This window comes from Papio anubis, chromosome 11 (assembly GCF_008728515.1).
Source record: "Papio anubis isolate 15944 chromosome 11, Panubis1.0, whole genome shotgun sequence".
Lineage (NCBI taxonomy): Eukaryota > Metazoa > Chordata > Mammalia > Primates > Cercopithecidae > Papio > Papio anubis.
The window spans coordinates 32,736,513-32,756,758 of NC_044986.1; the positions used below are offsets into that span (position 1 = coordinate 32,736,513).

At 51.4% G+C, this 20,246-nt stretch overlaps 1 protein-coding gene across 7 annotated transcripts in view; it reads right to left on the reverse strand.

Moving 5' to 3' along the window:
• Positions 1–20,246, reverse strand: part of PAX2 (paired box 2) — an 81,607-nt gene that overhangs the window by 11,997 nt on the left and 49,364 nt on the right. For all 7 annotated transcript variants that reach the window (XM_021943591.2, XM_021943592.2, XM_003904143.5 and 4 more), the window contains 2 exons: positions 11,381–11,556; positions 8,921–9,047 (listed from right to left, as the gene is read on the reverse strand). In XM_021943591.2, coding sequence (XP_021799283.1) covers positions 8,921–9,047; positions 11,381–11,556 — 303 coding nt within the window. The remainder of the gene's footprint in view (positions 1–8,920; positions 9,048–11,380; positions 11,557–20,246) is intronic.

Genomic DNA, 20,246 nt, shown 5'->3' on the forward strand with positions numbered 1-20,246 from the left:
TATGAGCACCTTATGACCAATTCAACTTATATCTATTACACTAAAGTAACAAACTTTAAATCCACACAAGATGTTTTAAAAGGAGAGGAAAAGAATTATCTACATATTTCCTTTCATTTCTTATTTCCCAAGCTTCCAGATCCTCCCAGGATTTGATTTATCCTCTGGGGCAGAAGGGACTATGGGACGGCCCACAGCACCAGGCTCTGCCTCAGCCCCATACCCTACCTGAGGCTTGCCTGCTCCGGGTTCCAGCAGAGGGGGCTGTGCCTACAACTCAGGGTGGCTGCTCTTCCAGCTGATCTCAGCTCCCACTGACACCATGAGACCCTGGTCCCTGGTGTGTCCTAGGCAGGGATGTTACCCAGATCTGCAGGGGCTTAGTGAGGTCTACACCTTGAGAGCCAACTGGCCAGACACAACCAGTCATGCTGTTTCCATTCCCTCTCCCAGCACCCTGCCCTCCTCTGAGCTGTGTAGCCTGTTGGCTCAGGGCCTCACAGGAGGCGGTTTCCTTCTAATTCAGCTGGACCATGGATGGAAATGCAGCTTCAGCATCCTAGGATAACACTAGGGAGTGTTGGGGAGAATCACACTTTCAAAGGGCTGAGAAGGAACTTGGCTATCTTCTAGTTCAACTCCCTCATTTTACAGAGGAGGAAACTGAGGCTCAGTCCTCTTCCCAGTTCACGTCCCTACGTTGACTTCTCTGGCTCCATGAGCTAATCACAAATGAAGACTGGAGTTGGGCAGGGGCTGGCACTCAAGAGGTTGGGCCCAGGCTCACAGATGGGCTCAGAGCATGAGAGACCCCCATGCTGGGTGGGCAGAGGTTAAGCCTGTTTGCACAGTCTTCTGATACTCCAGGCCTCCCAGTTCCTCTCTGGCTTTATTTTGTTCTCTGAGAGCACTGAATTGTCAGCTCTAATCCTTCCGAAAGCGCAGTGTTTTTCAGGCGCTCTGTGTAAGTGAAACCCTAATCCCAAGGAAAACGGCCACTTAAGCCTCTGCAGCATTAGGCTGTTCTCCAAGCCCTGCAGGATTTCCTCCTTCCCTGCCTGAGAGCCCAGCCACCACCACCACTGGGGAGAAGAGGGGAGGATTCAGGCTGAAGGCACGCAAAGCCCTCTCAGAAGTGACAATAGTGACGGAGCCTGTCTCCCAAAGCTCAGGGTTGCAAAAGCACTGGCTTGTTTGTCCTGAGGCTATAGCTAATTGTGGAGGTGGAAGGGATTCTGGCTACCCTGGGAAAGGAGTGGGGGGTCTTCCTGTCACCTTGGAGGTGACCGGCCCTCTGGGGGAAACAGGTTTTCAGGTCTTGCCTAGGTGGCTTTGAGGCCACTGGGACATTTCTGAGCCCTTGGTACCAATACATGCCTGTTTCATTGGGACAGCAGTCTTTAGGATTTCTGGTCATTCAAAAAATGTTGGGTTGACTGACCTTACTTTTACTTAGCCAACACTTTCTTCTTAAAAAGTACCAAATAATGGACTAAAAAGCTTAGTGCTGGGAGATCCCTTTTTTGGAGAATTCCCCTGTGGGACACATCAAGCATCTAAATGACATCTACAGAAGCTGGAAGGGTCCCCGTAACCTAACGAATCGTGAAAGCCGTGGCCAGTATTCTCAACTGGGCAATCCTTTATTGGCCTGAGTTGGCTATTGTCATGCACTTGATAGCAAGATCATTGATTTCTTAGAAAATATTTTGATTCAAATTCAGACTGGACCCTTTCTCTCTCTCTGATCTCTAATGATCAAGTGAGGCCATCCTTGGAGGAAAAAGCATTCCATTTGGCATGTTCAGCCTTTTGGGCCTCACAGACAGAGGGAAAAGATGAAGGGAGGAGGTAAGAAGAAAGGTCCAAGGTTATGGGCCAAATTTGAGCTCAGCGTAGAAAACACCAGAACTATATCTTTGCTAAGACACCCCAAACCCTTCCTACCTTTGTCACCCTCCCATCGATGTTCCTCCCTCTGCAGCCCCATTCTCAGCCTGGGTACTTCTGCCATGGCACCCTTCTGGGGAGGGCAGCCCAGCAGCACGGGGTGGCTGGTAGGCAAAGACAAGGACATGGGATCGGGACCTGGGATTGAGGTGGCACGGCTTTTATTCTGGTCAAATTTGGCCTGACTCTGATCCCGAGAGTGGATTAGTGCCTCTTCTTTTCCATATCCTTTACCTCTAGCAGTGGACTAGGAGGAAGGGAAAGAGGCCTGATCCAATGACTCCCTAGGCTGCAGGCCCAGAGCAGCCACATATCCGTCAATGTCTCATTGCTATGGAAATGCCCCTGTAATTAAATCAGAGCTGAGGTTGGGGGTTGGAGGTCCTTGGGGATGTGGCTTGCAGACTCAGGGATGTTTGGAGGAGGCTAGCCTCTTTTCTTGGGACCCTCACAGCCTAAAGGAAGGGTCTAGGGCATGTGAGCATTGAGAAGCAGCCCTCTGGCTTGTTTTGGCCTCCACACTAAAGGGCTCTCTGACTTGCCACATGTCTGAAGTTGTCCTAGCCCTCTCCTTTCAAGGAGAGGAACTGTGATGTCTGTGCCCTAAATTCCTCTAGCTAATCAGGGGCTTTGAGCTGACAGACAAGACTAGGAGACACCCAGCCTCCTTCAGAAACATTTCTCAGTCTTTATTGCACTCTCCTCCCCTAGGGGCTGGCCAAGGGCTAAGCTGTTTGTTTTATGGAGGGAAATGCAGTTGCATTGGAAGGGGGTTGTTAACTACAGGAAAGAGGCAGTTCCTGGAGGTCCTCAGGATGCCCTGAGTAGGAGGAGGAGGTTTCCCAGGGTCCACACCTCTATCTGCTAAAAGGCCACTTTGCTAACCATCTCAGATGTGGGCCAGGAGGCCGAGCTTCTGAGAGTTGGCAACCCTTTCTCAGAAGCTACACCCACACTACTCACACTGGTCCTGCTGCTGTCCAGCTGTGAACTTTGCCTCTCTGGCCTCCCCCACCTCTGCTCAAATGAGCCAGCTTCTGGGAGACCAGCCTTTTCTGCTCCATCTTCCTGCCTTGGGCACTTCCCTCTTGGGCAGCATCTACATCTCTTCCTGGATCTTAGTTACAGCTTCCTTCAAAACTGCAGTCTTCAGGAATTGCGATTCCTCAAGGATCTAGAACTAGATGTACCATATGACCCAGCCATCCCATTACTGGGGATATACCCAAAGGACTATAAATTATGCTGCTATAAAGACACATGCACACGTATGTTTATTGCGGCACTATTCTGTAAAGACTTGGAATCAACTTAAATGTCCATCAGTGACAGATTGGATTAAGAAAATGTGGCACATATACACCATGGAATACTATGCAGCCATAAAAGGATGAGTTTACAAGTCCCTTTGTAGGGACATGGATGCAGCTGGAAACCATCATTCTTAGCAAACTATCACAGGGGACAGAAAACCAAACACCGTATGTTCTCACTCATAGGTGGGAACTGAACAATAAGTCCTTGGACTCAGGAAGGGGAGCATCACACACGGGGCCTATCATGGGGGGAGGGGGAGGGGGAGGATTGCATTGGGGATTATACCTGATGTAAATGAGGGATTGATAGGTGCAGCAGAACTAACTTATAGCACAAGTATACATATGTAACAAACCTGCATGTTATGCACATGTACCCTACAACTTAAAGTATAATAATAATAAATAAATTAAAAAAAAAAAACCTCCTCCTAAAAGAAAAAAAAAGTCATTTCTCCCAAGCTCTTGAATAAAACCACCTTCCCCCAACCAGGATGGGGAAGCTACTGAGGCTTCCCACCTGTCCCCACCCCACTGGGGAGAAAGGTACTGTCCCCATCTCTAACTCTCTAATGTTCAGACATTTTCCCAAAGAAAACATAAGATTTTCTGCTGAGGCTTAGCAGTCTGGGAGCCTGGATAAGCCTGGAACAGGCTCTACTTTCAGAGTTGCCTGAGGCTCAGCTCTTTCCATGCCTCCTGGACCCCACACCAATAATCTATAGGTGTGGTCCTCATTCTTTGCCCTTTTTGATCTCCATTATCTGACAATTTGGTGAGCAGGGGTGGGAAGGGACTAGGGGATCCGGATCTGTGATAAAGATACAACTGATACTTCCTTTCATCTTTTTTAGAATATTAAACTTGCTGAGTTTATAGCGCTTTTGGACTATTCTATTGTCTTCAGTTCTTGGGGGATGTTAACTGTTCTGTTTATTGCTTCTACTAACTTTCCCTTTTGGAAGTTTGTGTTCACATGAGATGTGTACTTTTTCATAGTAAGCTCATCATTAGTGGTGGCTTTTCCCCCCACCCACCCTGTGGGAGTCCCATGTGCCCTGGATTGTAGAAGGTCTCTACAAAGAAGGTTTCTCATTGCTCCTGGTGGAGTTTCAGAATGGGTAACTATCCTGGACAAATTTGTATGTAAGTTCCTGGCTTGGGTTTCCTGCGACATACTCATGGTATAAATTTAGACTCTGATCTGGCATCAGGCTTGGGGTCTCCATGTCTCATGGTGACATTCCCTGTTGCCCCCCGCTTCCTTGTTTCCCTGGGCTACTGGGATGAGTGTATGTGTTTGCCTTTCACGGACAATGTGATCCCTGTTCTGTCCCTTGCTTTATGCAGGATGACACTCAATTCTAGCTTCCTGATTCCCAAAGTCACGTTCCCTGACTGGTGTGTTACAACCCCATCCTCTCCCAGTCGGCGTCTCCCTCAGTGTAATGTCAACAGCCTCTCCAATACTGATCTGGCTTTGAGTTCCCCTCGATTTCTGGCACCAAAGAATGAGGTTTGCTGCGTATTAACATTTTTGTTGTTATATTTTATTCAGTTACGTTTTGGTGAGTTTAGCCTGCCTGGGTCCCAGACCATCAATCTCCTTCCTCCTTTACCTCTCTGTGACTAAAACAAGGGCAATGAGAGCTGCACTTGCCCAAGGCTCGGCCAGTGTGCGGCAGCAATGCCCACTAGAGGCTAGTGAAGCCTGCTGGGTGCAGTGGCTCCAGGGGCTGGTGTTTTGCCTAGTTTCTAGAGCAAGCTTGTCCAATCCACAGCCCGCAGGCCACATGCTGCTCAGGACAGCTTTGAATGTGGTCCAACGCAAATTCGTAAACTTTCATCTAACATTATGAGGTTTTTTACTTTTGTTTTTGTTTTTAGCTCACCAGCTCTCTTGGTGTTAGTGTATTTTATGTGTGACTCAAGTCATTTCTTCTCCTTCCAAAGTGGCCCAGCGAAGCCGAAAGATTGGCCAACCCTTTTCTAGAAAGCATGGAACTGCACAATCTCTGACTTCCCCCAGTACTGTCCCTTGCATCTGGGCTCTCTCCTTCAGGGTGGACTCGCACTGTGTCAAGGGACTCTCTCATGCTCAGAAACATCCCCAGTGACTTTGGGAATCCTGGAGTAAGTTCTCGTCTTCTCCTCCCAGATCAACATCACTGCCAGCATCTCTGCGTGCTCCTCTGTCACTGCAGCCCCAGCCAGGCATGGGGAGGGAGGCAAGGTGAGAAAGCCATGGGGAACAGGGGCTATCTTTCCTACCAGGGAAGGGAGACTTTAAGGAATGAAGGCTCCAGCATGTAGCTGGAGCCAGAGTTCTCACTGCAGACGTTCTGACCCAGAGGGCCCTGGGACTACTGAGAGGTGGATGGCAGCCCCCTGGGGTCCTTTGGAGGGTCAAGAAGGTGGTGAAAGGTACCAGCCACAGCCATCCAACCTGAAAAAGCCTGGGGCCAGAATGCCCCTGACCCATTCTCTCATGTAGCTGGTCCCTTTTTCTTTATCACTTAGGAGAGACTCGGCTCCGTTCCAGACCAGCAGCCTAGAGCCGTGGGCTGGAGAGAAGAGATGCCGCTGAGCTAGAGCAGCCCAGCGGCGGAAGGGAAAGTGGGTGATAAATTTAAATAACCAGCTTGACTTGGCAGCTTGCTGAGTTGTGATGCAGTGAAATTAAAATCTCGGCAGAACTTGCAAACACTACCCAGCAAAATCAGTCTCTCTCCTTGGTTCCCTGATGGAAGGCGGGGAGGGGAGGCTACGGGGCTGAGCCCTAGCCTCTGGCAGCCACCCTTGCTTGCAATGTGATTAGCTGTGTCCTGGCCCACTGGGCCCCACTCTCCCCTGCACACAATAGTCCAGGTTCCTCTGTCCTCTCAGTCCTGACCTTGTGGAATAGCTGCATCAAGTGGCTGGTGAAGTTTGAAATCAGCCTCCAGTGCCAGGAGGTGGCAGGAATCTCAATAAGGTCTGGCTTTTCAGGTTGGGCTAGGGCATTCCCTCATCCCCTAAGGTTTGCAGCCGTAGCTGCCAGTCCTGGGAAAGAAGATGAGCAGGGTACCTGAGACATGGAGGATGAAGAGGGCTCCTTGAACACCTTGGCACTCCTAAGTCAGGCTATGGGCACAGGGTGACCTAACAGCTCCCTTACCTTTAGCACACACCTCCCCAGCATCACCTACCCACCTGAAAGAGCCTTCTTTTCTCTTCTCCCACCAAAGCCCTTAATATTTGCCAAAAAAAATAAGTTTTTAAAGACTCTTTGAGGGCAATGTCCACAAATATACTAAGGACCTCTCTCAAACACCAGTTCTACCTGGAGCCCGGTTCTCACAGATGCCAACATATTTCTACAAGAACTCACCCAAAGTCCATTCTCCTGTTTCTGTTCTTCTTGCATCACTGCTCACTACTACCCACAATATCCTGGCCTGAAGGCCAACACGCTGGACCCACTGCTGAGATGGCCCATGGAGTCTGAGCAATGCCCCATTGCTCACCTTGACAGTACCTCTAGCAAATTCTGTTTGTCCCCATAATAAACACATCATAAATCATTCATCTTTAATAGATTATGCAAATTAGGAGGACATAAAATCAACAAAGATCAATAACTGCAGCAGTTTAATTGCCAGCAAAAACAGTTTAAGAATGAGCATAATCTGCAGCTCTTTCTTGGGTAATGGCGCTATTAATCCAAACACTGGATCTTGGCCTAAGTGTGGAAAAATCATTCCCTACCCCTATCCCCATCTTCCCTCCCCCACCTCTCCACACACTTCTCTCTTTTTGGTAATTTCCAGTTTCTGAGAGTTTCCCCGTCATTACCACTGGTGAACAGCTCCGAATGTTAATGGTTCTGCTTTTGTTACTCCTCGCTTGATTGAAATGTCGCATACAGATTGAGATGTTAGTGCTAACTTGCCACCTGGGAATGTCAAGCTGGGTCTGAAATGAACTTTTCTCACACTTGGATCCAGATGGATCAGCCGGAGATGTTCCCAGGCTGAGCTGGGACTGTTCCAGGGCCATGGGGGGGAGGCGGGTGGGGGCTGCTCAAGGTGGAGGCACTTCTCTGCACCAGCCTCTGGGTCTCCTACGGCAGGAGCCCTACCCTGAAGATCCATATCTCCATCCCAGGAAGTGCTCGCCTTCTAGACTATGGCCTGAGCACTGGGCAGCACATGGGGTTAGAGAAGTCTCCCAGGTTCTCTTTGACCAGTGCTTGGAGTGGCCATCTTTGGGAAGTGACCACTGTACCTCTGAGCAGGTCAGAAGAAAGGTGGCCTCTGCCTTGGGTCAGAATACCTAGCAGGTCAGAGAGCTTCCCAGCTGGGCAAAGAGTGGCTCATGCTGAGGGCCATTCGGTCATGGGCTATGTCCTGGCCCAGCTAACCCAGCTAAGGTTGTCACTCCCGAAAGCCCAGTCCAGGTCTCCAACACTTCCAGAACTCAACCTCTGACTCCCTAGCCAAAGATCTAGGCTGGAAACAGTTGTACCAGTACATACCCCTTAGGGAGAGGCTGGGAAAGCTGACAGGGCTCTCCTAAACCCCCAGGTGGAGGCTGGGTGGCCACTGAGCCCAGCTCAGGCTCAAGTGCAGCCACACTCAGACCAGCTCCCAGGCAGAACCAGGGCCCAGTTCTAGAGTGCGCTGTGCCTGTTCCCTGTCTTTGCTGCTGGCTGTGCAACCCCGCTGCCGGGTCCCCAGGCTGCCTCCGCTTGCCTCGCTCTGCAGGTAACGCCTCAGTGTCTCCCAGTCCCCACCGAGACCCTTCTCAATCATCCTGTCTCCCAAGGAACAAACGGCACATTGGCTTTAGTGTCTCCAGAATAATTAGGTGAATTTTAATAACACCTCAATGTGTGTCTCTCCCACTTGGGCAGTCTCCTGGCCTGGAAACCCTTCTGCAGTGGCACGCGCCTTCCACAGGCTGGAGCTCTGCGGCCTTCCCTGGACCCCACCTCCCCTTCCAAACTAACTGGCCCTGCTGCTCTTCATCTGTAGGGGCTCCTGGCCATGGTGCCCCTAGCTCTGCATTTGATTGTGGGCCAACCCTGATCCTACCTGGCCTTGAAATCAAGCCTTGGTGTCAGTGACTTCTCGGGGAAGCAGGAGGAAGGCTGGAATAATTGTACTCATCTCAGACTCCACAGAGCTGGGTGCCATGCCCTCAAGCCCAAAGCCATGGTCACCCACACTGCCTGGAGGGAGTGGGAAGTGGGTCCCCCAGGAGCCTTGCAGACACACATGTGGAGGCTGGACACTGGGTACCCATGCTCCACTCTCACCAGCCTCACTTATTTGCCTTCTGCAGATGTCCCCACAAGAGGCTCATGATTCTGGGCAACTTGGGAGAGGGAAGAGAAACGGGCAAAGGGAGAGGTGAAGGACAGGAGGAAGAACTGGCAACAGCCCCTCCTAGCATCAGCCTCTCCAGGTTGAAGCCCACAGACACCCTGACCCCAGTTTTTTTCTCCCCACATCTGCACACACCTGTTCAGGAAGCACCCTAGTTTTAGAAGCCTCGTTCTTTCTGTAAATATCATGGCGGGGGATCTGCTCATCACACTGGGCTCCAGATGGCATGGGCTGAGGCACCCTCCACTGAACACGGTGCCCCCACCCTCCTGGAAGCCCCCTTACCAGTCACAACGGGGTATGTCTGCGTGCCTGACACATTGCTGCCCAGCTCAGGGTTGGTGGATGCAGATAGACTCGACTTGACTTCATCAAGCCCAGGGGTCAGGGCTGGGAGGGAGTACTCGTTCCCCTGGGAGGAGAGAGAAAAGTGACAGCTCTCTATTGATGCACACACAGAGAAAGGGCTTGGTGTGCAGATGGGGAGGAGGAACGGGGAGCCCTCCCAGATGGGGGGGGGGGGGGGGGGGGGGGGGGGGGGGGGGGGGGGGGCTTGGCGGATGATGGCAAGCTTTGTGTGGGTAGGAGCAGACCTGACTTGGTGAAATCGGAGGCGCGGCACCCTTTACACATTTTGGGCAGTTATGCCAGCACCCTTTATGTTTCTGTAGCATCTCCTGCCTAAGCACCCCCGAAGGTAGGGTGTAGTAGTGGGGATCCCCTTGTTGAGAGACATGGGATGTCGAGGAACCTTGGGGAGGACGGGGAACCATGGCATGACTGGCAGAACCAGTAGCTAGGGGAAGGGCCTAGTGGGGCCTTCAGCCTGGCACTGCCGGCTGCTCCGGTATGGGCGCCCCTTTTTTAAAAACAAACAATGACAGCCCCATGGGCCCCTCGCTCTCTGCCTGTGCACTGGGGTGTGAAATTGGGGAGGGGGAGAGTCCACATGGCTAACAGAAGGGTAGGAGGGGGACAGTCATTGACTCTGAAAGGGTGTCCTGCCCGAAACACTCGGGTAATTGCCTTTTTATTGTAGCCACGGCCAAGCCAGACCCCAGAGCTGGGCAGACCAGGAGCCTGCACAAAGCAGGAAAAGTTGCTCTGATTAATATTACGTTAAATTAAAACTGATTTTCTGCTCTTTCGGGTCCGTTTTTTTCCCTTCCGCTTCCTGGCCCCCCCAGAGTACCCCCTCCCCTCCATGGCTGGACGGGATTGCCTCGTCATTTCCAATTCCTTCTCGTATTGATCTTCCTGTAGAAATCAGTTTTGTAATTAGCTGCAAATTAGGCCTTCTACTGGGGGTGAAGCTGCCCCCTGATTTATCACCAGAGTAATTCGCTGTGATCGGAGAGAAATTAAAATGAACTCAATTAGGCTTCGGATTTGCTTTATGGGCCCTGCTCCGAGTTTCAGGGGGAAAAATGACTGTGCTGGTGTTTAATAGTCTAATGAAAGTAAATAAAGGTTATTCATTGTAATACAGCCGGGGACTCAGGGAGGGTGCACCGAGCCGCCCGCCTCGGCCGGCTCCTCCTTTGTTGGTTTATGGCTCAGGGCACCTTAAAAAGACTTTTGATTTTTGTTTTATGAAGACAAACAGCTTATGGGATAAAAGGACGGGCGGGGAGAAAGGCGAGTGGCTGGGAGCTATTGGAGTCTTAGAGTGGAACTGTAGCGTGCGAGGCTGTGGGGCTGCACTGATGTGCATGTGTGGGAGCGTGTGTGTGTGCGTGCAAGCACAGCAGTGCTGTGTTGTACTGCGACCGTGGGCCTGGCCTGGGCCGCATGTGTAGCAGGGATGGGAGTGTGCCCCTGTGTGTAAGCGGGTGTGCTGGGGGCTCTACCCAGCGTATGTGGGTGGAGGCATATGCTAGGGGTATACTGAGCTGGTAATCTGGGAACAGCACACACCCACTGGCTCCATGCGGCTACCGGGACATGCTGTGAGTACTGTGGGCTGTGGGTGGGGGAGCAGGTGGACAGTGGTGTGTGAACACAGTACCGTGGGCTGCGGGTGGGGGAGCAGGTGGACAGTGGAGTGTGAGCACAGTACCATGGGCTGTGGGTGGAGTGTGAACACACGCACAGCAGCACATGGAAAAGTTTGGAGGCGGTTTTTGCGTTGTGCATTTTGCTGGTGTGTTGTATGCTGTGCCCCATGCTGTGTGTCCTGGGCTGCTCAGTGTCTGCAGAGAGTGTTGGGTGTAAGTGGTAAGCTGCCAGCCTACCTAGGGTTCCATCGAATGGCTGGCTTGGGGAGCAGGAGGCAGGCACAGGTGGGCTCTCCTGACACTGGGCAAGGAAAGCTCCCCAGGCTAGCATAGATTTTCTGTAGGACCTGAGGGGCTGTGGGCAAGGGACACAGCAAGAGGATGTTCCTGAGTACTCCATGCCAGAACCACGGAGAAGTGGAGCTAGAAGGGACTTGACAAATCCTACATCCAAGCCCTTCATTCTATAGATGGGGAAATTGAGGCTCTGAACAGAGATGATTTACCCAAGGCCATACTCTTGCATCCAGAACTCATCATTTCTAATTACTATATACAGACCATAAAGATTTGTCTTAACGATACTATACTGTCTCGTGTAAGCCTGTTCACACTGCACACACACAGAACACACGTGTGTAACACATACAATGCTGGCTATGCACGTGGTGTTTGGTGAACGAGTTCTTGAGAGGCCTTGCTCTGCTGGGTCCTTTCTACTTCTGCAAGCAGAAAGCTCCCTCCTCACCTGTTCTGATTTGATGTGCTCTGATGCCTGGAAGACGTCAGGGTAGGAAGGACGCTCAAAGACCCGATCCAAAGCTTCCAGCTGCTGCTGGGTGAAGGTGTCAGCTCGCAAGTGCTTCCGCAAACTGTCCACGCCACTCTGGGAATCTCCATTGGGGACTGAGCCCTCGGACACATCTGGAGAACACATGGACACTCAGGGCATTAGCGCCAGGCCAGCAGAGGCACAGGAACAGTGCAGGGCAGAGAGGTGGGCACCCGGCCCTGGAGCTCTGCACCCCTATGGGACCCCCTACTCTCAGCCCTAGGCCAGTGGGGCTGACACCAGAGGGTAGCCCTGCCTCAGAGACCTGGCTGAGGAAGCCCAGGGAACAGAAGGACCTGAGGACCTGGTAAGAGATGGAGTGGTCACACTGTGGAGTCAGGAAGGATTAGCCAGAGGTGGAGCCAGCGGGCTTCCAGGAGCCAGCTCCCCAGGGCATGTCTCCCTGAACCACCCCCTGCCCCCAAACCAGGGCCAGCCTGGGGAAGAAAGAAGCTGGGTGTCTCAGACGGGCATTACTGAGCCTGTGGAGAATTGAACTCGGCTCCGAGATGAATTTCAGTTCCACTGATTCCAAGGGTTGAAAACCATCAAATTTCCAAGGCCGAGTGTAACCTGGAGACTGGGTGAAGTAATTAACTTCGCCCTGAGGGAGGAGGGGCTCTGAGGCAGAGCTGAGGCACTCTGCTTGGGTTGGGCCAGGACTGAGGCCAGAGGGAAGCCAAGCGGGAGGAACGAGGTGTCGCTAGAGCAGCAAAGCTCCCAGTTGGACAGAGCCCACAGAAGGGCCCCCGTGGATGCCGCTGTGCCCCAGCCACCTTCTCGGCCTCTGTCTCCAACCTGGACCTGGGCTTAGGCCTCCTACAGGAGCCATTTTCTTGGTTACCTGGTTCCTCCTGCAGGTCTCCAGAGGGAGCAGAGACTTGTCACACTGGTGCCCGCTCCCCCTAGGCTACAGGTCAGTCCTGTTTCCATGTCCCCTTTCCCCAGGTGTTCTCAGCCCTTCCCTATCCCTGCCTCCAGCCTCGGTTCCCTGGGCATTTTCAAGGTGTACAGTAGGCAATGTGCCTGCTCTGCAGCCTCTCCCTTAACCCACACCTTGCAACTCCCCACAGTGGGGTTTCCCCGACAAACCCTACACCAACTTGGTCACTCCTGGGCTCTCCTCAGCCCAAGACCAGCTGAAGAGCCTTGGGCCTGGGGCCAGCCCAAGCCGGAGGCCCCAGGGTGTTCCTCTGGGACTGTTATATGTATCAGTTTATAGGTGATTATACGATATGATATAATCAATATTGCGTTATATACAGTAACACCGTACAGTATCATTCAGGAGACCATAGAAAATATTACATATTGATTAACTCAACCTGCAGCCATCCTCCCTTGCTGGCCTCCCAGACCGAGCGTGGGGTCTGCTTTCCTAATGTGACCTCTCATCTTCCCTCCATATCTATTCTGGAGGGGGTAGGAAAGCAAAGAAAGTGCGTGCGTGTGTGTGTGTGTGTGTGAGAGAGAGAGAGAGAGAGAGAGAGAAGGAGAGACAGAAAGAGAGGGAGAAAGAGACAGAGATCAAGACCAGGACCACATCTGAAGCAGACAGACAGAGGAAGCTTCAATATTTGTTCCCATGGACACAAAACTTGGTGGTTGTGGTTTTTCAGTGTAAGGCTCTGGAATCATTTCAGTCTTATGGGATGTGTGCATCAACATGTGAGTTGAAAGTTGGAGTGTGGTAAATTTATTTTTCCCTTTTGTGTGAGTATTGTGTGTCTATGCACTTGTACACAAATAAACATCCAGATAAACAAGGGTCTGCGTGTGTTGAAATGAGAATGAGAAGCTTTCTGAAAGGAAGTGTGTGTCTGTGTGTGATTGCATGAGGACCATGAGGCCACATGCCCCATTTCTCCTGTGCCTGCTTCTTTTTTCAGGATGTGCCATCATCCTCATTTCACTCCCTGTAGCTATTTGCATGTCCTATTGTGTCTGATTCTCCCTTCCTGGAGCCCTCCTACCTTTTGGGGAAATCAGAGTCTCAGGGCTGAGGAAGGCATCAAGTGTCTTCATATATGGTTATTGCAGGGGCAGAGAGGGTGTATTTGTGAGCATGTGTTCGCACATCATGTGTGTGCATGTGTGGCAGGACTCCCCTCATGCCTCTGTGTAGATTTGTGTATATGCCTATCTGTATGTGGCTTGGCTCACTGTGTGTGTGCGTGTGTGTGTGTGTGTGTGTGTGTGTGTGTGTGTGTAGGGCCTGAACTGAAGCTTTGTCCTCAGGTCACTGGCTGGAGGAGTCTCTTTGCCTTCATTTATTCAGGGGCCCTTCAGATCTTGACAAATCTGTCACTCTAAATTTGCGAGAGATTATGGTGCTCTCTCCCCGGCCCGCAGAGAGGTGATATATGATATCTGCTGCCCCTATTGATTGCCTGATCTGGTGGCAGAGGCCGGCGAAATGAACTTGAAATGAACATCATGCCTCAACTCATTGTGCGTATAATACACTACTTAATCCCACATTTTTCAGCCGCTATGGAATTCAATTGATCAATCATGTTCCACTGATAGTACTGTTTTAGGGGTTATTGCTGCTCCCTCCACTCACTGACCTTTTTATTTATTTATTTATTTATTTATTTTTTGTATACTCAGGCCCTGGTGGTAAGACAGGTTACAGAGGCAGCAACGGAGGGGAAGGGGGAGGGAAGGGAGGCAAAGGCTAAGGAAGCCTGCTACTGGAAGAGGTGGCAGTGGGAGGCGGGGAAGCAGAGGAAAGGGAAGTGGGGAGGAGAAAGGAGGTGCTAGAGGAGAAGGAAAACAAAGTGGTGTGATGAAAGCATGCGGAGAACCCCCGCCCCGCAGAGAGGCTGGAGGAGGCTTGCGGGAACTCTTGTAGGAGAGGGAGGGCAGCAGTCATGATGAATGGTGAAGGAGCACAAAGAAACTTATGTGGAGCAGAGAGGTGAGCCGCAGGGCCGGGGAGAGGGCAGCGGCATTACTGATGGGGGACAGCCAGCCAGCCCTCCAAATCCACCACACGTCCGTCCAGTAGGCTCTCCCGGCTCTTTCCAGAGGAGGGGGTGGCGTCCTTCCATCAGCTAGGGAAGGAAGGGAGGAATGAAGCCAAGGAGAGACGGCAGGAAGGGAAGGAGGAAAGGGGGTTGGGAGAAGCCCTGGATCAGAAGGTCCAAGGAGGAGAAACTCAGGGAAGGAGGAAGCCCAGAGGCACGGAAGGGCAGAAAGCGGGAGGGGAAGAAAGGGAAGAAGCCTTCCGCGCCAGAAGCTGGAAGCCGGGCTGGGATGAGGACACTTACTGCAGGAACAAAACCAGCTGGCTCTGCTTTGGCTGAAGCCTGGGTGTCCTGCTACCTGGTGCCCAGGGCCTGGATGAGGGTGGCTTTCCAGGGGAAGGAGAGGAGGAGGAAAAGGAGAAGAGAGTAAAGGAGGAGGAGTCAAAAAGGAAAGAAGGAAGACAGCTGTCAGTGCTGACCACCTAGAGGGTTCTCCGGGGGAAGATGGGGAGCGAGCTCAGCATGGGGCTTTCCAAGGGCAAAGTCTCAGATGGGACAGCAAGGAGGAAGAAAGAGACCCCTGTTAGGCCCAGCTGTTGAAGGGCTGTCTGGCAGAGCTGGGCTGAAACAGAGGTGGAAGCAGAAGCCAATCTTAATCTAGGTTTCTAGGACGTAAAAGCCGTTCTTAATCTAGTAAGCAGGGAAGGAAAGCGCGTAAGTGATTACACAGCATCCATTTCAAAGAAGATCCCCTACCCAACAGCCCCTTTGCCCCCATGCCCAGCAGCCAGTCTAAGAGCACCTTGTGGCAGGGACCGTGACTAATGCATTTCTGCGGCTCCAGCATCAGGAATAGCCCCGAGTAGGTACTCAGACTCTCCTGGGTGGTATTCAAAGCTATACCTCTGGCAGAAGGTTTTGGGACTGGCCACCTGACTGGCCTGGCACCACAGGACACCCAGTCTCTCATCAGGCAAGCCCCACACATCCCTGGCTAGCAGATGTGCTATCCCCACTGCTTGTTAGCCTCTAACAGCATCAACTCTGACCCGCAGGCCTTTCCCACTCTCAGAAACACCATCCTGCCCATCTCTGGTGCCTCTACCAACACACAGACAACACTGTGTTCTTGGTGAGCAGCAGAACTTAACCCTGGGGCTTCTGAGCTGCCATCCAAAGCAGGTGGCAGAGGCTGCTTGAGACTGGGGCCTGGAGAACGCATCTACATTTGAGCTCCCTGCACCAAGAGGGCTGGAGGCTGCTGGTCATGTGTCCTGCGCGTTCAGGAGCAATTCTGATTTCCAGTATTCTTCCCCATTCTCTGGTCACATTTTTAGACTGGGTCTGGAGGTGGCTGTGGATTTAATAAGACCAAACAGAGCAAGGAAGGGACCCTGTGCTAGTCAGTCTCCATAGAGGGAGGGTTCAGCCTCATTCTCCGTCTGCCCCCTGCCCAACTCCCATTCTGCAGCAGCTCACAAGTATCAAGAACTCATGACATGCCATTGCTGTTATTTACAGAGCTCGTTCAATCCTTCCGACAACCCTGTGGGGGAAGTACTATGATACCCATTTTAAAGATAAGGAAGCTGAGGCAAAGAAGAGAGGTTAAGTAGCTTGTCAAAGGCCATGCAGCTAGTAAATGACAGCCAGATTTGAATCTGGGTCTGAGTACAGAGCCTGCCCTCGAAATCATTTCACTCTGCAGCCTGGGTGCCAAACACAGTGGGCCCAGTTGAAGGCCACTTGGCTCCATCCAGGGCACAGCCTCCCTCTCGGCATCCCTCATTCTCTGCCTGGCACCCTCCCCAAATGGAGGCTACAGCCTGTGGCACATGTGCTGGCTGAGTGCAGACTGTGCCCAGATGATTAGGGGATGTCTGGTCCAAATTCTTCATGTTACCATAACTAGCAGGGGTGGGCCGTGACTTTTCCAAGGTCACACAACTGGGGAATGGGACCCCCAGGACTGGGCCATTCCAGGTGCTCTGTCCACTGTGGCATGAGCACTCTCAAGGGGGTGAGCTGCCACAGGTCTTTTTGGAACACGGATAGTATGTAAATAAATTAATTCAATTAAACAAACTGCTGAGTCAAAACTTTGACATAGATTATTCTTTCAAGGATAACAAAGCTCATATTGTCTTCTTCTCTGACTGTTTCATATTTGCTTAGCATTTAACAAAAGGTCTTCATAGATCTAGGGTATTTGGTCTTCCCAACCACTCTCCAAGGTAAGTAGGGATTCTAATCCCTTTTTACTGGGGAGGAAACTGAGGCTCAGAGTATATAAGGTGCAGGGCAAGTGGCTGGCTCAAGGGGACATTTACTGGGGGTCTTGGCACAGGGCAGGAGCCCCGACAGCTGTGGACTAAACGGACAGACAGAGTGGCTGCCTGCCCAGCCAGAGCCCAGAGTGTGGGGCTGCTGGCAGCAGGACCCGAGTCTCCAGGCAAACGAAGAGAACTCCAAAACCAAAGATCAACTTGACTGGAAGGAGAGCTGCTGGTGTGGTGACAGTGGTTACTTCTTGATCACAAGCAATTTTTATTTTCTTTTTATCTAAGTTTTTCCATATCGTCCAGGCTTTGTGCAATTAGTATGTGCTACTTCTAGAATCACTATTAAAAATGTCTTTACTCCTCAACCGAAAGATCTCATCTCCTCATTCATTCAGCCCTGCCACTCACTCCCCGTCTATTCCTGGGTGGCCCTGGAGCTGGGCCCTATCTCACACCTCTCACCCCAGGTCAGGGCCCTGGTACTGGCCAGTCATGAACGGAGTTGTCCAGTGGGGTCTCAGCAGCTTGGGGAGGGGGACACTCCCTGAACACTGTCTTGGGAGCAGGGCTAGGGACAGAAGGGTCACTGCAAGGGACAAGAGACAGTTGGGGGTGGTGGTAATAGATAAAATGAAATAATGGGCCAGGCATGGTGGCTCATGCCTGTAATCTCAACACTTTGGGAAGCTGAGCCTGGAGGATTGCTTGTGTCCAGGAGTGTGAGACCAGCCTGGGCAACATAGCGAGACCTTATCTCTACAAAATATAAAAAATTAGCTGGGCATGGTTGCATGCACCTGTGGCTCAGCTACTCAGGAGGCTGAGGCAGGAGTATTGCTTAAGCCTGGGAGGTCAAGGTTGCAGTGAGCTAAGATAGTGCCACTGCATTCATCCCGGACAACAGAGTGAGACCCTGTCTCAAAAAAAAAAAAAAAAAAAAGAAAAGAAAAGAAAAGAAAGAAAAAGAAAGAAAATAAAAATGAAATGATGTCATTTCCTCTATCAGAAAGCACCAAGGCTCATCAAAGTCTACAAAATCAGGATGGTATGAATGGGGTTGCCCATCAAATCCCAGGAAGCAAGATGAGGTATTTGAAAAGAATTTAAGTATAGCAAAGAATTACACTAACTTTGGCCACGTGCGGTGGCTCACGCCTGTCATCCCAGCACTTTGGGAGGCTTGAGGCGGGTGAATCACAAGGTCACGAATTCGAGACCAGCCTGGCCAACATGGTAAAACCCCATCTTTACTAAAAATACAAAAAGTTAGCTGGGTGTAGTGGCGGAGGCCTGTAATCCCATCTACTTGGGAGGCCTGAGGCAGGAGAATCGCTTGAACCAAGGAGGCGGAGGTTGCAGTGAGCTGAGATCGTGCCAGCCTGGGCGACAGAGTGAGACTCTGCCTCAAAACAAAACAAAACAAACAAACAAAAAAATTGCACTAACTTCAGTTTTCTAAGCTCAAATACAAACATCTATCTGTCTATGGAGAAAGTAATGATATTAGGGCTTTCACCTACACTCATCAATCTCTTCAAACTTTACAAGGTGCTTATTATTATTCTCACTTTCTAGAAAAGGAAATAGAGAGGCAAAATTATTTGTTCAACACCACAAAGGTAGGAAGCAGCAGAGCCTGGATGTGAACTCAGGGATGTCAGACTCCGAAGCTCTCTCCATTCTGCCACGTTTGCCTTCTCTGTCAAGGATCCATCATCACTTACCGAACACTTACTGTGTTCTGGGCAGGCTCAAGGTACTTTATGCACATTATCCACAGTCTTCACAGAACACTTGGAAAAGTGACACTGTTAGTTCAATTTTACAAACGAGGAAACAGGCTCAGGGAGAGTTCAAAATATGTGCAAGATTGCACAGCTGGCAAGAAGCAGTCTTGGGGAAACGGAGTCTTTATCCGCAGGCAGAAAATGACCTCAAAAAGTGATATGGGAAGAAAAGAGAAAAGTGTGGAGGCAGCGGGAACAGTGGGTGATGGGCCTCAGGCCTCAAGGGCTGGGGGAGCAGTGGGGCTCAGGGGCCAGCTGTGCTGGGGATGGGGCTCTGCCCGTTCTGATGGTGGCCTCTGCTCAGACGGTGCTCTCTCTGCCTAGCTACTCCACACATTACTTCCGCCTCTGAGGGGTTCACCCCCAGGCTGCCCCCCAGTCTTCTCAGCTGCCAGTTGTTGCAGTTTCAAACTCAATTGTTCTCCTCGGTAGTGAGGCAAATGGAGTCATTAATTACCTTCTATCGGCTGGGCTGAGTTCAGAACGCGATCAATATCCCCGCTTGTCATTCAGGGCAGCCCGCCTGTGCAGCCCCAGCCCCACCCCCATGGCGGCACAGCAGAACCAGGGAGATGGAAGTCCAACTGGGAACAGGGAGTGAGGTTTGGGAGCTGAGGAATGGGGTGGCTCCCCAGAGGTCAGGTGCTGTCCAGACTGGTAGAGGAGGGAGGATTGATGGATTGGGGGGGGTGAGGGTTCACAAGGGAGAGTGGAGGAGGAAAGAAAATGAAGGAGTGTTCCAGAATGAAGAGAGAGGTAAGTGAGATAGGAGATGGGAGGGAGGAAGAGAGGATGAGGGGGAAGTGGGATTCGGGCAGTCAGGGAGGAATAGATAGGAAAAAGGAGAGGGGAGGGAAGGGGCTCCAGAGGGCCAGGCTGGGAAGGAGCTATGGTGACACTGCTTGTCCAGGGAGATGGATGATACGCCTCATTGCCTTCCATCTTTAAACTGGACATTCAGTGAGTCTGGCCTGGCCACAGTTCCCAAGCCAAGCTCAAGAGGTGGGCATAAAGTGGGCCAGGTGCAGTGGCTCACTCCTGTAACCCCAGCACTTTGGGAGGCCGAGGTGGGCAGATTGCTTTAGCTCAGGAGGTCAAGACCAGCCTGGTCAACATGGTGAAACCCCGTCTCTACTAAAAATACAAAAATTAGCTGGGTGTGGTAGCATGTGCCTGTGGTCTCAGCTACTTGGGAGGCTGAGATGGGAGGATCACTTGAGCCCCTGAGGTGGAGGCTGCAGTGAGCTGAGATCATGCCACTGCACTCCAGCCTGGGAGACAGAGTGAGACCGTGTCTTAAAAAAAAAAAAAAAAAAGGGGTGGACATGAAGAAGGCTTTGGAAATCTGGTCCAAACCTTGGCTCGGGACAAGACCAGGTTCTGCCCAGCCGTCTAGCCCTAGGAAACTACCTACTGTACTTGACTAAGCCCAGCTTCTAAACACTCAGTGAGTTCATGAGCAGGGAGAGGCTGGGGTAGCTGTGGGCCTGCCTGACCTCAGGCTTGCTGTGCCCATTCACACCCACCAGCCTCTATGGACACTAATGGTACTGGTGACCCTAACACAATGCTGGACCAGAAGTAACATCTCCTGGGTTGAAATCCTAGTTTTGTTGCTCATTTGCTATAAATCTCCTGAACTTTTCAGGATTGAGTTTCCTCAGACGTATACAAGAGGGCTGTTAGCTCCTCCCTCATCATTAATTTCTCCTTTGTCTGCATTCCAACAGCCATCTATCCA